At 42.7% G+C, this 18,112-nt stretch overlaps 1 protein-coding gene across 1 annotated transcript in view; it reads left to right on the top strand.

The window, feature by feature from the left end:
- Window positions 1–4,447: 4,447 nt before the first annotated feature.
- si:ch1073-126c3.2 (uncharacterized protein LOC555816 homolog) overlaps window positions 4,448–18,112 on the top strand; it is a 40,928-nt gene continuing 27,263 nt past the window's right edge. Inside the window, exon 1 of the mRNA XM_060924594.1 lies at window positions 4,448–4,602. Within this exon, the coding sequence (XP_060780577.1) occupies window positions 4,560–4,602 (43 nt within the window). The 5' untranslated portion in view covers window positions 4,448–4,559. The remainder of the gene's footprint in view (window positions 4,603–18,112) is intronic.

The raw sequence follows: 18,112 nt of genomic DNA on the forward strand, positions 1-18,112 counted from the left end.
GGCCTGTTTTGCTGCATCTGGGCCAGGACAGCTTCCCGTCATTGATGGAACAATAAATTCTGAATTATACCAGCGAATTCTAAAGGAAAATGTCAGGACATCTGTCCATGAACTGAATCTCAAGAGAAGGTGAGTCATGCAGCAAGACAACGACCCTAAGCACACAAGTCGTTCTACCAAAGAATGGTTAAAGAAGAATAAAGTGAATGTTTTGGAATGGCCAAGTCAAAGTCCTCACCTTAATCCAATCGAAATGTTGTGGAAGGACCTGAAGCGAGCAGTTCATGTGAGGAAACCCACCAACATCCCAGAGTTGAAGCTGTTCTGTATGGAGGAACGGGCTAAAATTCCTCCAAGCCGGTGTGCAGGACTGATCAACAGTTACCGCAAACGTTTAGTTGCAGTTATTGCTGCACAAGGGGGTCACACCAGATACTGAAAGCAAAGGTCCACATACTTTTGCCACTCCCAGATATGTAATATTGGATCATTTCCCTCAATAAATAAATGACCAAGTATAATATTTTTGTCTCATTTGTTTAACTGGGTTCTCTTTATCTACTTTCAGGACTTGTGTGAAAATCTGATGATGTTTTAGGTCATATTTATGCAGAAATGTAGAAAATTCTAAAGGGTTCACAAACTTTAAAGTACCACTGTATTACTCATTTTCAGAGAGATATTTAGGTGCGGAAAGTAATCTGCATTGTTCAATTTATGGTAGGCATATCAGATGCTCGTTGGCCATGCTTTAAAAATTATGCATGCAGACGCTCATCTAAGTTTTGAATATTTTTTATTGTGAATACTATCATTAAAAAAAATTATAATTTCTGCTTTCCAAAGAAATTTATCTGCTTAAGATCTGTTCAGTACTTTGGGAGTAATGGCAGGTTGAAGTTGGTACAACAGAGTTCACTCTCTGCTCACGGGATGTCAGGAAACTGCCAGTGCTTTTTGAGTCACGGGAAAGCGGTTAGACTCTCTCTCTCTCTTCTGATTGGTTTCCGACTGGATTACTCGTGAATATCAATCAGTTAACTTTTATAGGGCTGTTCTCTCGCTCTCACTGTTTCTGATGAAGGATTCAGCAAAATTTTCCGTCTGATAGTTTTGATGTTCTGATTCACGGGAGACTTTGAAGTGAGTTTTCATAGCTTTACCGACTTATTTTTTTCAAATCAAACTGATTGTCAATAAATAACTATTTTATAATATAACTGTCATTGTTTTGATGAAAAATATTGAGATCTTTGTGGTCAGAATGATATTTTAAAAAACTGGAAGCCAGAAACACGAGTGTCAATTTCAGTTCAGTGAATTGTTTATTGGATGTGGCTCAGTCAGTTTTTTTGAGGTTCACCTTAAAAGCTGTGAATATTATCATTTATATTCTTTCATATAAACATGAGTAGGCCTGGTGGCATGGTGCATGGTGGTGTAGTGGTTAGCGCTGTCGCCTCACAGCAAGAAGGTCCGGGTTCGAGCCCCGTGGCTGGCGAGGGCCTTTCTGTGTGGAGTTTGCATGTTCTCCCCGTGTCCGCGTGGGTTTCCTCCGGGTGCTCCAGTTTCCCCCACAGTCCAAAGACATGCAGGTTAGGTTAACTGGTGACACTAAATTGACCATAGGTGTGAATGTGAGTGTGAATGGTTGTCTGTGTCTATGTGTCAGCCCTGTGATGACCTGGCGACTTGTCCAGGGTGTACCCCGCCTTTCGCCCGTAGTCAGCTGGGATAGGCTCCAGCTAACCTGCGACCCTGTAGAACAGGATAAAGCGGCTAGAGATGATGAGATGAGTAGGCCCTACTTTTGAGAAGTACAAAGCCCTACAGAACACAGAGGGTATTAGAAATATTTTATTACTTTATTTTAATAGAAAACGGTAGATGTGAATGACATTCAATGTTTATTTATGCATATTTTATAATTACCAGTGATTTATCTTTCTTTGTGATGTATAAATGAGAGTTAAGATCAGCTTTATATAGCACAAATAAAGCCATTTGGTGAAACGTTGAAGAGTGTGTACCGATTTAACTTTTTATCGAATTAGCATAATTAAGATAAATTAAATACTAATTTGCAAAATTTGTTTTTGCTCATTTTTGGTTTTGCTGGGATTCGAACCTGGTTCACTGGTGTGATAATCCAGCAAACCCCCACTCAGCCACCAGGGGGATGACTCAAGTGCAGAGGCGTGAGGCGGAAGTAGAAAAGTATCAAAAAGTTTATTTACAAAATGTACAATCCACGGCAAAAAACAAAAGTAATCCAAAAGCTCAGAAGATAAAGGGAAAATAAAAAATATCCGAAAGTTCAAAGTCCAAAAATAAGAAAAGAAAAGGCAAAAATGCAAACGCTCAGAGGATCTCAAAAATGGTACAAACAAAAGTCAAAAAGGTCCAAAAAGAAAGCAAAGTACAAAAGCCACAAAGACACAGGCAAGGACCATGGAACAGAGGGAACTAGCACTAACAGGCATAGCATAGGAAAAAGACTCCATGACAAGGGAACAAACAGAGGGGTATTTATACACACACAAATTAAGGAACAGGGCGGGGCAGGAAACAGGCAATGAAGACAAACACAAAAACACAGTGGCGGCCTCTAGAGGCCAAAACAAACATGACAAGATGAAAATAACAGCGGCCTCTAGAGGCCAAAACAGTCCCAGTCCTAACAATTCAGTATATAACCATCTATGTGCCTGTAAATATCCACGTAAATATCTTGAAAAACAGAAAAGTTCTCATCTCATTATCTCTAGCCGCTTTATCCTTCTACAGGGTCGCAGGCAAGCTGGAGCCTATCCCAGCTGACTACGGGCGAAAGGCGGGGTACACCCTGGACAAGTCGCCAGGTCATCACAGGGCTGACACATAGACACAGACAACCATTCACACTCACATTCACACCTACAGTCAATTTAGAGTCACCAGTTAACCTAACCTGCATGTCTTTGGACTGTGGGGGAAACCGGAGCACCCGGAGGAAACCCACGCGGACACGGGGAGAACATGCAAACTCCACACAGAAAGGCCCTCGCCGGACCCGGGGTTCGAACCCAGGACCTTCTTGCTGTGAGGTGACAGCGCTAACCACTACACCACCGTGCCGCCACAGAAAAGTTATGAAGAAAAAACATTTGATCTCATTGGTTAATGAGGCCCATTTTGGACCATGTGATCCTCATACAGAATATCACGGCAGTTTTCTAAAAATTAACCCGTTTTTCAATCTTTGATTTGTAATATCTCAAGAACGGATAAACATATTTTAATTCTGTAAAAAGCATGTTGTTTAGCATTCAGTTCTAAATCCAAGCAATTTGGATTGAATTTGACTTTTCACCTAATATGCTTGTTGATGGTATTGATTTTCGTTTAGTGTGCAAGTGATAGCGCAGCAGAGTGCCACATATCCGCGCTTTGGGGAAGGCCCTGCTGAACTAGCTAACTCACTCAACATACGTTAGCCATGTCCGACCATGTCCGCGATCCAGTTACGAACTGTTGCTTTGAACAACATGATGATATGAGGTAGGCTTACATAACAATACATGAGAAACCAAGCACAGTTTTGTTGTTCTTTTTTTTTTCCCCTGTGTGTCATTTTAAATCCTGTCTCTCAAACAGATGACTCCTTGGTGTTCAGATAAAAGCATGAAAAATAAATGTTACATCACAAGAACAACCTCACAAAAATGACGCTGTCCTTTTGGACCTGGTGAAAGCACATCCTGTGCTCAAATTTGCATAATCACAGTCTCCGATGGTCTCACACTCAACTGAAATTCTCAGCAATCAGAATAATTCCTTTGACAAACTCTGAGGCCGAAATGATGTTTGCTTAATCATACATTTTGGTGGAGGAGGCCTTATTTTGACCCAAAAGAGTGCTGTATGTCTTTCACAGGAAAAAAGAGAGAGAGAATGAGACATGGAAAGAGAGAGAAAAACCCTGCCAACAGAGTCAGCTCCTCCCCACCTGCTCCTGACAGACTGAGCCAAGATAGAAGAGCTTCATCCACCTACACGTATAAACACACACGCATGTGCACACGCGCTGTCATAAAATCAGAGACATACTCAGTCAAGCTGAGCAGAATTTCTTCACACCAAACGGCAGTGTGCGTTCTCTGAATGTGGATCCGCACGTTGCAAACGATTGCGCGATCTAATTCAAATTCATCTCCATTACGAAGATAAAGTCGGAGCTCAAGCAAGTTATAAATCATGCACAAACTTAAGCTCCGAATGCTGGGCAAGAAAAGTACGTGGGCGTGTTTTTGTCTGGAGAGGAAAAATTAGAGCCTGAAATTAAAGATACATCCAGATATAGTTAGGCGATGTGTCTGCACTCACAGTGTGAGGCTTTATCACTTGTTGCGAAATCGAAAAATTTCCAAATCAAAGTTTCGCAATTTGGGAAAGTACATCAACAACATGCTGCATGACCTCAAAAAGGCAAACAGAGAGAGAATGGCCTCAAAAAAGCAAACAGAGAGAGATAGAGAGAGACAGAGAGAGAAGTGAGAACTTTTTTTCTGAAAAGGACGATGATGACTGCCGTGGCAACGAAACTGCTTTCCTTGCTTATAGGTATGTTGTATACTCAACATCCATCCACATACATACATATAAACTCAACAAAAATAAAAACTTTACACTCGTTTCAAAGTCAATAATTTGAACATTTTGGAAAATAGGTTTGAAATAACGATTGTATTCGATTATCTTGTCATTAAAGATGCTATAGCATACAGATCATGTTTGTCATGGAATCGGTTCCACCGGAAATGCGACAATGTCCATGATCAAAAACTGTGAGTCACAACTTAATGAAATCATGTCAATATCGGGTGTGTCCTCCATGGGCGTTCACAACTGCGATACAACAAGAACTCTTTCAAGAAAAGTTTCTAAACACTATTTGAAAAATAATGAGTGTCAAGTTTTTATTTTTGCTGAGTATATATATATATATATGTAATATATATATATATATGGGGCAGCATGGTGGTGTAGTGGTTAGCGCTGTCGCCTCACAGCAAGAAGGTCCGGGTTCGAGCCCCGTGGCCGGTGAGGGCCTTTCTGTGTGGAGTTTGCATGTTCTCCCCGTGTCCGCGTGGGTTTCCTCCGGGTGCTCCGGTTTCCCCCACAGTCCAAAGACATGCAGGTTAGGTTAACTGGTGACTCTAAATTGAGCATGAATGTGAGTGTGAATGGTTGTCTGTGTCTTTTGCCCCTTTTCCACCAAATCAGTTCCAGGGCTGGTTCGGGGCCAGTGCTTAGTTTGGAACTGGGTTTTCTGTTTCCACTGACAAAGAACTGGCTCTGGGGCCAGAAAAACCGGTTCCAGGCTAGCACCAGCTCTTTCCTGGGCCAGAGGAAAGAACTGCTTACGTCAGCGCGGGGGGAGGGCCGAGTTGTTAAGACCAACAACAATCGCAAGACCGCGAAAGGTCGCCATTTTTAAGTGCCAAGAAGCAGCAGCTGTACAAACACTAAGTCATCCATTATTGTTGTTGTTGTTGCTTCGATATTCCCGCCAAGGTTTATGCAAACGTAGTGACGTAACTGACGTATACAGCGACGTAATGACGTGGCTCCCCTTAGCACCACAAGCTATGGAAAAGCAAACTGGTTCTCAGCTGGCTGACAAGTTGAACGAGTTGTGAACCAGCACCAGCACCGGCCCCAAACCAGCCCTGGAACTGATTTGGTGGAAAAGGGGTATATGTGTCAGCCCTGTGATGACCTGGCGACTTGTCCAGGGTGTACCCCGCCTTTCGCATGTAGTCAGCTGGGATAGGCTCCAGCTTGCCTGCGACCCTGTAGAACAGGATAAAGCGGCTGGAGATAATGAGCTGAGATGAGATATAAAATGTGTGTTTTACAGGTGATTTTTTGAAAATCAGGTGAAGCTAGAATTACCAAGGTGAATTAGGTTGACATTCTTAAAAGGGATTTTTTTTTGGTTTACGGTTATTTAGCACAAATGTCTCTCAGCACAACGCTAAGTTCTTTAGAACAAGATCCAAGAACACAATCTTTATTAGAATACTTATTGATCATGTTTAAAGATGTCTGATGGATTTTTTAATGAACGTTGCGGAGATTCAGATCAAAAATTATTCCCCACTCTGCCATCTTGAAACCACCATGTTTGATGTAGCCCATATGTTAGTCACCATACAGTTGTGGTCAGAAGTTTACATACAGTGGCATGAATGTCATCTTGGATATGAACGTCATGGTAATATTTGGGCTTTCAGTAATTTCTTTGAACTGTTCTTTTTCTGTGGCAGAATGTGCAGCACACATCTTTAATTAAAAAAAAAACACTAGAATTTGGTGCACACATTTTAATTTTCTTTGGGTTTTCTGAAATCAACACAGGATCAAAATTATACATACAGCACACCTAATATTTGGGTAACATGTCTCTTTGTAAGATTCACCTTGACCAAACATGTTTGTTTTACCATGAACAAGCTTCTGGGAGAATTCTGGTTGGATATTTCATGACTCTTCATGGTAGAGTTCAATTATTATTATTATTATTATTATTTTTGGCATGGACTCGACTTATAAGCACAGTCCATATATTTTCAATAGGGTTGAAGTCAGGACTCGTTTTAAGCTTAATATTAGCCTGCTTTATCCTCCACAACCAGCTCTGATGTGTGTTTGGGTTCTTTGTCCTGTTATAAGTCCCAATTTGTGTTCAAGTTTCTGATGGTTTTTGCTGAAGAATTCTGAGGTTGTCCTCGTTCTTCATTATTCCATCCACTTTGTGCAATGAACCAGTTCCACCGGCAGCAAAGCAGCCCCAGAACATGATGATCCAACCACCAGCAGCAGCTGGTACAGTGTCCCTCTGTACATGGTGGTCATTGTGGCCAAACAACTCAATCTTTGTATCATCTGACCGTACAGCTATCCTCCAGAAGGCTTTTTCTTTGTCCGTGTGATCAGCTTGAAAATTTAGTTAAGCTTGAAGGCGTCAATTTTAGAGCAGGGGGTTATTTATTGGGTGGCACGATGGTGTAGTGGTTAGCGCTGTCGCCTCACAGCAAGAAGGTCCTGGGTTCGAGCCCCGGGGCTGGCGAGGGCCTTTCTGTGTGGAGTTTGCATGTTCTCCCCGTGTCCGCGTGGGTTTCCTCCGGGTGCTCCGGTTTCCCCCACAGTCCAAAGACATGCAGGTTAGGTTAACTGGTGACTCTAAATTGACTGTAGGTGTGAATGTGAGTGTGAATGGTTGTCTGTGTCTATGTGTCAGCCCTGTAATGACCTGGCGACTTGTCCAGGGTGTACCCCGCCTTTCGCCCGTAGTCAGCTGGGATAGGCTCCAGCTTGCCTGCGACCCTGTAGAAGGATAAAGCGGCTAGAGATGATGAGATGAGATGGGTTATTTATTGGATAGCAGCCTCTTAGTCCATGGTGATCTGGACTGTATACAGTGATCCATCAGCTTCCAGTTCATGGCAGGACTGTGCCATGGTGGTTCCCAGGTTGTTCCTGACCATCCAAACCAATTTCCTTTCAGCTGAGGGTGACAGTTTGGGTTTTCTTGAAGCAAAGTGGCTTGGCAAAGTGACTACACCTCACAGTAACTTGCATACAATTGTTTGAACTGAGTTTGGAATTTGTAGTTGTTTAGAAATGGCTCCAAGAGACATTCCGGAGTTGTGTATATCTGTAATCCTCTTTCTCAGATCTGCACTGAGCTCCTGGGGCTTTCCCATTGTATTCTGTGTTGGTCAATCCAATGAGTGCTGTCAACAAACCCTTTTTATGAAGGCACAGAGAAGCTACCAGCTGTAGTCAATCATGATCACTAACAGGAAGTTAAAAGACCTTGGCCTTGGCAAGATAAGAGACATTTTGGAAGCACCTCTGAATTAATAATCTAGGTGAGCGTATGTAAATTTTTGACCTTGTATAGATAATTTTGACCCTGTGTTGATTTCAGAAAACCCAGAGAAAATTAAAACTTGTGCACCAAATTTGAGTGTCTTTTTTATTTTTAAATTAAAGTATATGCTGTACATTCTGCCACAGAAAAAGAACAGTTCAAAGAAATGACTGAAAGCCCAAATACTGCCATGACATTCATATCCAAGATGATATTCATGTCACTGCATGTAAACTTCTGACCAGAACTGTATGAAAACAGTAATATGTAATATCAAATGGACTTTTAATAATTTGAGTAATTAAAACGAGACAGCCTTCCGATTTCATAATATCGGTGAAATTTAGTTCCCTCTGAAATGTGGTCACTGTGATGTATGTTTATTTGTGTAATATCTCACAAAAATGGGCGGCACGGTGGTGTAGTGGTTAGCGCTGTCGCCTCACAGCAAGAAGGTCCTGGGTTCGAGCCCCGGGGCCGGCGAGGGCCTTTCTGTGCGGAGTTTGCATGTTCTCCCCGTGTCCGCGTGGGTTTCCTCCGGGTGCTCCGGTTTCCCCCACAGTCCAAAGACATGCAGGTTAGGTTAACTGGTGACTCTAAATTGAGCATAGGTGTGAATGTGAGTGTGAATGGTTGTCTGTGTCTATGTGTCAGCCCTGTGATGACCTGGCGACCTGTCCAGGGTGTACCCCGCCTTTCGCCCATAGTCAGCTGGGATAGGCTCCAGCTTGCCTGCGACCCTGTAGAAGGATAAAGCGGCTAGAGATAATGAGATGAGATGAGATCTCACAAAAATATCAGGCCATTCTGTGGCTGGGAAGTTATTTAATTTGAGGGGATTCCTGAGCAAATAATGTGCATGAAATCGCGCAGTCAAGCAGACAAAGGAAGTCAGTGTGCACATGCGCAGGTTTACCTTTGACCGTGCACTGACTTCCATCATTCTGTCACTAAACAAACAGCTGATCACCACGAGGTGCTCACTGACTGCTGATATTTATTAGTTTGGTCCTGTGATTCCTTTCCTTTGCAACATAACATCTTTTCTTCTCGCTTTCTGTTACTGTAGTCAGTCTTCCATGTTTCGTTCGCATGCTCACGTCCTCCATTTTTCTCTCCTGTTTCAAATTTGTGTGGGTGCATTTGGGTAATTGAGTGATCAATCTCATTAAATCAGTCTCATATTAAATTTGAAGGTTAATAATTAAATTGAATCAGTCTCATTTGAATCGTTTAAATTGAATCATTTAAATTGAAACATTCAAGTGAATCATTCAAGTGAATCATTCAAGTAAATCACTCAAGTGAATCACTCAAAGTGAATCACTTAAATTATTATGATCACTTACCGTATTACATAACTTATATGCACCTTTCTGAATTCTTTGGGAGATTGTGTGACTTCGGAAATATTATGCACAACAAATAAATACACACAGTTTCAATAATAAATGAATTTATTATTACCAAGATAAAAAATGGATAATAGCAGATTGAAATATATACAAACAGTGAGGTGTGTGTGTGTATGTGTGGATGTGTGTGTGTGTGGTGGAGGCCTAGCTTGTTGCTAGCTAAGACAAAAGAGGTGTTATCTAAATAGACAAAGGATTAGCTCTGTTGCTAACTAAAGGTGTGTTTGTGTGTGTGTGTCCCCACGTGGTGTAGGCCTTGTGGCTTAAAGGACATGGGACATGGATTTTTACCTGGGCATAATTATGTATAAAGGACATAAATGCCATCTAAATCACTGCAGGGCGTCAAAAATGTGAAAATCATCACATTATTCAAGTTTTTTTATACATCAGCGTAAAACAAGGATTCGTTAATGAGCTAGGTGGTCACGTGACCCGTGACGTCACAAAAACTTTCCAAGGAGCCAGCACTTGGGAATCTAATGTAAACAGGTTACCGAAATGGACACCATCGACAGTGATATTCCCGATGTTTCACAGAGATGTGAAGTTAGACCCTATCAATTCGAACCGATAGCTGGAAATTCACATGAACATGGATCTTGTCTTTACTCTGACGGGTCAGATGATTCTGAGAGTGAGAGTTCATTCAATCCCCATGAAACTGAAAGCGGTCGGCTCGATAACACTTCCTGGTAAGTTAAAAACAATTCTGCTCAAAGGCTAATGATCTGTTGAAAGAAGTATTATTTTTGTATCATACATTGAAAGTTCATCATAGATCTAGCTAAAGTCCGTTGCAAGCTAGTTTTTTTTTTGCTGATATTTTTCGAGATTGATTGAGATACAATGCTTCCAGAGTCCGAGATGAAAACATTCAAAATGGCGAAACGAGTCAGAATTATGATAATCAATAATTGATACACCCAAAATTATAATACTAATCCTTACCTCAGCTTTCAGACGCTTAGTGCAGAGGTCTTTAACAGGGGGGTCGCGAAATCGCACCGGATCACTCATATCAACAAAAATATTCCTGCCCTGTCCCCTGGCCTCCGTGCAGGGATGCAAACAGCGCGCCTTTCGGCGGATGCCGCCTTTTTCACGGCTGAATCGCACAGATCCGATTTTAAAAAAATATATAGCGATGTTGGTTCATGGAGCATGAGGCATGAAGTGTAAGGATGAGAGAGAGGCGGTTTGGGTCGGGAAGCTGCGCGCATTTGTGCAGCCTGGCGCAGGTGTGCGCGGCTTCCCGATTTGAACTGTTTTTTTTTCTCATCCTTATGCTTCCTGTTTCATGTTTCATGAATTAATATCTCTCAGTACCTGAGTATTAATGTTGAAAGAATCCTCAGTGAAATGGTCCGAATACAGTTTGTGGGAAACAGTAGGTGCAAAGTTTTTTTCAACAGGTGTTCTGTAAAGTTGTCCTACCAAGCCTACTGCGCATGCGCGAAGCCTACTGCGCATGCGCAGGTGAGCCCACACTTTCCTCAGCTTCGGGTCCTTGGGGAATGCAAAAAAACTTACTCCAGGGCATTTCTCATTGGAATTATTGCAACCATAAGCAGCACAATACACCATGATGCCCAATGTATGATGTCCAATGTACTTTAAAGACTATAAAAACAATTTTCTTGTCATCCACTTCTCCATTCATCTACCCGCTTGTGCTGTGCCCGAAAGTTTTTGTGACGTATGATCACGTGACAGCGGCTCTTCCGGTTGCAAAAAATGCATATCGGAAGTCGAGCAGAAATGCCATATAATCATCACGAATATAACGATTTTGCTGAATTTAACAGATGATTTTGTATTTGTTGATGCAATTAATTCATATTTTAATGGAAAGAAACTGATATAGCGTGCTTTTATGTTTCATGTCCCATATCCTTTAAGCAAAGGTTAGCCTAGCTTGCTAACGAGACAAAGGAATTAGCCATGTGGCTAACTAGGGTGTGGCTTAGCAAAAGAAAGGCTAGCATGGGTTGCTAACCAAGGTGTGGTTGAGTGTGGGGGGAGGACTGCCACGTGTTGGAGACAAAAGGCTAGCTCTGTGTAGCTAACCAAAGGTGTGTTTGAGTGGCCAGGCCTGGTGACCACGTGTTTGTGAAGGCCTAGATTAGCTTTGCTAATTCACTAGCTTATAACAATACTGAATCCACTGAAATCTTGATGCGATCAAGATACGTGTAATAATGAAATCAAAATGTTAGTAAGGGATAAAGAAAAGCATGAACAGCCTATTAAAACAAATGAGAGATTAAACAAAACAGAACAATTCAACAATTCAACATGCTGCGTGTCGAGCAGTGTAAACAAACGTTCCTGAGTTTAAATTCACACTATTTCAATAAAAGCTAATTCCTAAGACTAGGTTTTATTATGCCCAAATGCCAAAGTCTTACTTAATATCCTGCCTTTAGCAAGATATGAAGAGATGTTCCGAGACTTTTGAGTTTCGCCTTGTAGAGCAAGTGAGTCGCTCCGAATGGAGGCGCAGAGAAATTTCTTGATCCGGCGTGCGGTCGCTCGTGATGAAAAGAAAGTCTCTGATCAAAATAATGTGCACAGCGCTTCAATCAGGAGGAATTCTGGTCGCTCCTAATTACAAATTAACTACTTTGAGCTGCAGTAGTACGTACTTAATGAATGAATGAAAAAACAGTTGTAACTCACTGAGTTTAAATCGTGCTATTCTGGATTTTTACTGTGGCCAGTGGTAAACAAAGAAATCGTGCTAACTCGTGGATCTTGCAAGAAAGAAAGAAAAAGACGTCTTTTCAGGGTTTGCTCGGTCAGAGCAAATCTCTCTGTGTCCAGACTGCTTGAAGTCCAGACGGAAAGAGAGCGAGCTGAGCGTTTCCGGGTTTTCTTATGCTTTCCTGTAGGAAGTAACGTTGGTGATCCCACCCCGGCGTGACGCAGGTCAACGCGGAAGTGGGCTGATGGGAAATGTAGTTTCTTAAAGAGACAGTGGATGTACCTACATTTGTATCCCACAATGCCTTGCACAAACGGGGAAAGCCCAACACATGATGAATGACGTAGTATCTTGAATTAGGTCATGGTGAAGCAGAAAAAAAATAGCAGAGAATTTCAGGTAGCGTGGCTCTAAATTCATTAAAGGGATCCTCCAGTGGATTTACTCTTAAACATATGTTAAAAGTTTTCATAGATTTCAACAGTCAAACATTCATTTTCAGGGATCAAATAGTGTTTTAGAAAAAAATATTTTTATTAAAATACCAGATGGCCTCCTGTGGAAGTGACATATGCGATGACATGGTGTGGTGGAAGGCTGGAGCAACTCAGCTGTTTATATCCTCTGCGTACATCGTGGTTTTGCTAGGTTTACAAGTATTTTTACTGAATTTATAGGTTTTTAAATAAGTAAACCATGGCTCATTGCGTAGCATATAAATGCCAAAAATAATGCTAAAAAGGGCGAGAAAATTTATTTTCACCATTTACTTGGCCAGAATTGTCTGACTATTGGGAAGAAATGGATTCATGCCAGGAAAATCTCAAAACAATCTGCCTGTGGTGCCCTACTTATGTTCCAAACATTTTGAATCATCCTGTTTCTATGAATCGACTGAATTAATGGGGGCTTCCAGAATAAAAAGAAAGATAAAAGATAATGTCTTGCCAACAATATTTGCCCATCATTCAGCTCCAAAAGTCCGGCGATGCAGTGTTGAGTGGCAACAGAGACAACACCACTGGGAGGTTAGTTTTGACTTTGTTCTCTGATGGTTCTTTGTAGTATACAGGAACAGATCCAGCCCAAGAATCTGACAGATGCTCATTTGCAGAAATATTTTCACTAATTTTACCAGATCACTATGGATTTTCACAGGGTCGTAAGAGCACGCTGAGCTCTTTTGGAAAAGGGCAGCCACGGCCCACTATTTGTCCCTGAAGTTCTGCTCGAGCGCGGCTAGCCAAAAACTTTAATATGAGCCCTGGCTCCAGCTGCATGTGCACACCAGGATTTAAAAATTCATAACTTGGACACCAAAAGTTGTAGCAGTGCCAAACTTTACAGACACCTCCTTCTCCCCGAGACCTCTTGAAACAGTCCAGGCACAGCCCGCTACGACCATCGCTCAGCCCACTATTGGCAGCGAATTTCGAATTTTGACCTCTTTCTGGAGCATTTTATTGGTTTGACCTAGATTCCATCACTAGCTACACAGCAGGCAAATTCATCCCTTAAGCATCAGGACATCATTGGTCATGTGCAGCAGGGGAGGCCTTGGAGAGACCAATCGATCCTGGCACAAAGCAACACCATCACAGCGCCGAGGTCTTGTAGTTGAGGAGGTATGCCACCAAGAACAAGCAATGAGGTGTGCAAAGGCCACCTCTCAAGCAAAGCAGGGGCAGTGGATGTGATGGGAGGGGGTTGAGAAGAGAAAATTCTCTTGGAGGGATCTGTGGAACATGGAAGCACATCAAACCAGCTTCATCATACGAGCCACCTATGATGTCCTGCCATCTCCAATCAACCTCAACCAGTGGTACAAAGAAGACCCTATGTGTCCCCCCTCTGTCAGTCTCCAGCCAACCTGAAGCACATCCTGGTGAGCTGCAAAACAAGCCTGAAACAAGGCCATTACACCTGGCGACACAACCAGGTGCTGAAGTGCCTTGTATCAATGTTGGAGACCAGGCAGACAACCATCAATGCCCTACCTCCTCCTTCATTAGTCTCTCATTCATCTGTGATAGAATTTGTCACTGCAGGAGCGAAGCATGACAAAGCCCATACATCCAAGCCAGACATCAGCCAGCTAGGTGGGGCGCAAAACTGGAAGCTATCGGTGGACTTGAACCAGCGGCTCTGCTTCCCAGCTGAGATCACCACAACAAATCTCAGCCCAGACCTCATGCTTTGGTCCTCCTCACTTCGCTCCATTTACAAAAGAGAGCTGACTGTGTCCTGGGAGGATGCTGTGGAGGAGGCATATGAACAGAAAAGCTTGAAGTATGCCGAGCTGGCAGTCAGTGCTGAGCAACATGGCTGGAAGGCTAGGGTCTGCCCAGTTGAGGTCGGCTGCAGAGGTTTTGTTGGCAAGTATACCAGGCTGCTTAAGGACATGGGTGTCAGAGGTCAAGCCCAACAGCAAGCCATGAACACCCTCTCCAGTACCACCAAACAGGCCAGTCGGTGACTCTGGATTAAGAGGAGAGACAACACCTGGGCCCCCAAATAACAGCCCCTCCATTAGGGTGAATAGTGAGAGTTAAAGCAGAGAGGGACGCCAAATGTCACCGATGAGCCCACCTAGAGGTGTTGTGGGCCTATCATCAAAACACCTAAGAAGGAGGGTGCCCACCTGATGACCCCAATGAAGCTTTATTCCTCCACACTCCACCCTAAATACCATTATGCCACCCACCTGGAGACCCTCAGTTTGCACGCCTGTCCCCACCAGTGTTAGCTCAGGCAGATGCACTCTGCAAGGGATTGTATCAACCAGTCCTAAAATAGAACTCTTTGTCTCAAGTCACACTCTACAAAGCATCATGAGAATACAGGTAATTAGGTCAGGTACGCATCACTGCTTACCCCAGGTGGTCAGATCCTGAACCGTTGGTCTGTTGGTTGAGTGTAGCTATAATGTCCTAGCAGTAAAGTAAACAAATGCCCTGTGACCGATGCCAAGTGGTGCACATATATTTCTGACCCATGCACATGCATCGGTCTGGATCCGTCCCTAGTATATGATTGGTGTCTTACCTGGTGAATTGTAATCGGTATTCTGATGCACTGTCGGCTCTTCAGCATATACTGGAAGAAAATACGGGTAACAAAGAAAACAATCACCGATGGATCAAGAGACGGAGCATTCGATTAAGCTTCAGGTACGGTCGACTATACTCCAGATCAGAGAATTACTCAGAACGTTTAGCATGAAACTCACTCATTTGAAATTTCTGAAGTTTTATTTCATGGTAGTTTCAGTTTCATTTATGTGCTCGGAAGGTGAATTGACCAGAAAGAAGAATATTGCTGTGCAAACAGATGAACCAGTCAGTGTTGAAATCCAGACAGAGACAGTTGTCTTCGAAGTCATGCCAATTTGTAAAGCGCTTTTAACAACAGACATTGTTGCAAAGCAGCTTTACAAAAATTGAATGAATTAAAACATGAGCTAATTTTACCCCTAATCTATCCCCAATGAGCAAGGCTGTGGCAACGGTGGCAAGGAAAAACTCCCTCAGACGACATGAGGAAGAAACCTTGAGAGGAACCAGACTCAAAAGGGAACCCATCCTCATTTGGGCAACAACAGACAACATGGCGATAACATTAACAGTTTTAACATGAAGTCAGTTTCGTTGATGTTATATCATTGATGGAAACTTGAGTGCTAAACTGTTCATGACAACTGCAGTCCTAATGTTAGCAAGTCAATTGTAGTCCTCAGCCATAAAAGCATTACTGTAAGTGTCCAGAGAGTCTTCCAAGTGTGATTTTCAACTGTCCATATGGGGCCGTCCTCCACAAGAGCAATATGATGAGACTCCAACCAGACACAGGGCACCAGGATGGATCAGGCAGGTCCAAGGAGCAGAAGAGGTCAGCATCTCGATCCCAGGACCGACATGTAACTCAGAGGAACAGACTGGGGGGGGGCACAGGTTGTTAGGTATGCCCAATGTCACCTGAATAAGTAGGAGCAGTATACATTTTCGCTGAGTACAAGCAGGGACTCTGGCAAAACTAACTATGACAGCATAACTAAAAGGGGAGAGCCAGAAGGTAACACAGGCATGAGGGCGCCCCAGGACATAAAGCAGCCAGCCACTACACCGTCAACAAACTCGAGTGAGCAAACGAGTGGGGGACTGATAGCATCCATACATCCCAGTTTACCAAAACACTCTATGTCTAAGGACCCTCTAGATCTACTCCTTTACCTCATAAACAAGTAAAGGAAAAAGAAAAGAAAAAAAAAAAAGAAAAAAAGAGAAAGAGAAGGGAAAAGACTGCGTGGATAGTGCATTGGAGTAGCCAACTGAAGGACTTTGAATTGAGTTTCCCTGGATTCCAAATTGGGATGTACATTCGAGTCTTCTGTTACCACCTGAATCCTCCTGGATCTAAGGTTTTTTTGTGCTTCGCTCGACTTCTACCTGGCGGATTTACCTGGCGGATTTACCTGGCAGCACCTTTGCTGCATTTTTATCTGCTACTTCGTCGTTTATTCACCTGGCTACCCTGTGGCGTTTTACCATCAAGCCCGCCCCATACCTACTATGCTGTCAGCGGCTTGCTGAATTTCCACGCGGTTATGCGCATCTCCCCGGCCAGAGAAGATGGCATTGTTTGTAATCTTAATTAGCGTGTTGTGTGTGGGGGGTCTGCGGACAAGGGACAGTGGTTGGGTGAGTACACCGAATAATGTGTTTCGCCCGTTGAGTGCTGCTCAAAACGCTAGATGCACTTGCTTCCTCACTGCTATACCCGTACAAACTCCGAAGGTGCGGGAAAAGGACATAAACGTGGCATGGAACTTAAGCGCCGATTTACCACGTTACCAAAGTCTATTAGTTTTAAATAATTACTTTGTATGTCTATTCAATGAGAGATCCTGGTTGGATTTAATGCACCAAAGGTCTAGGGTCTTGTCAGACTATGCTGCTAAACAGAGATGGATGATTGTTTTACTATTGCTTATGTCTGGTAACGTGCAACCTAATCCGGGCCCTGAGTTGCATACTATCCAAATGCCATCCGATATCAAACAAATGTCCGGTCTTAGCATTGTTCATCTTAATGTGCGCAGCTTGTTACCGAAAATGGACAGTCTGCGAATATGGATTACAACTACAGATGCAGACGTTGTTGTAATATCTGAAACTTGGCTGACAAAATCAGTCACAGACAAAGACATTGCTGTGGAGGGCTATAATGTTTTCCGTGCTGATAGACTAAGAAAAGGAGGTGGCGTTGCCATTTATGTGAAATTAAAATTTCACGTCAATGTTGCGCATTCTGAATCTATCCCTAAGAAATTGGATTTTTTGGCGATAAATGTGAAAATTTCAAATGCCTTCTGTATTACGGTAGTTGGTTGTTATAGGCCTCCATCTGCCTTAAATGATGCTCTGCAATCTTTGACACACCTCTTGTCCAGATTAAATTATAGCGAAATTGTTTTAGCTGGGGATCTAAATTGGGACTGGCTTAACCCAGTCTCTGACAATCTCAAATCATTTTGTGATTCGATTAACCTCACGCAGTTGATAAACTCACCCACTCGTCCAAATCTTAAATGTCCTGCGAGGTCCACCTTAATAGATTTAATTTTGACAAATGCCCCACATAAATACTCAGCTATAGGAGTTCTTTGCAATGATCTTAGTGACCATTGCTTAGTTGTGGCCATAAGAAACACGAAGATTCCTAAACTAAAATCACGAATCATTTGTAAGAGACATCTTAAATATTTTAATGAACAGGGATTTTATCATGATTTGCATGAATTCAAATGGGATAGAATTGAGCTTATTCCTGATGTGGAGACAGCTTGGACTTTCTTCAGGGATGGATTCATGAAAATTATAAATACACATGCCCCATTCAGGAAATTTAGAGTTAAGGGCCGTGACAACCCCTGGTTTTCCACTGAACTTGCTGATACTATCCATGAGCGCAATTTGGCTTGGGTTAAAGCTAGGACTACTGGCTCCATGGCGGACTGGCTGTTTTTTAGACAGTTAAGAAATAAATGTACCTCTTTTATCAAGAAAGCCA

The sequence above is a fragment of the Neoarius graeffei genome, chromosome 7 (assembly GCF_027579695.1).
Source record: "Neoarius graeffei isolate fNeoGra1 chromosome 7, fNeoGra1.pri, whole genome shotgun sequence".
Classification (NCBI taxonomy): Eukaryota; Metazoa; Chordata; class Actinopteri; order Siluriformes; family Ariidae; genus Neoarius; species Neoarius graeffei.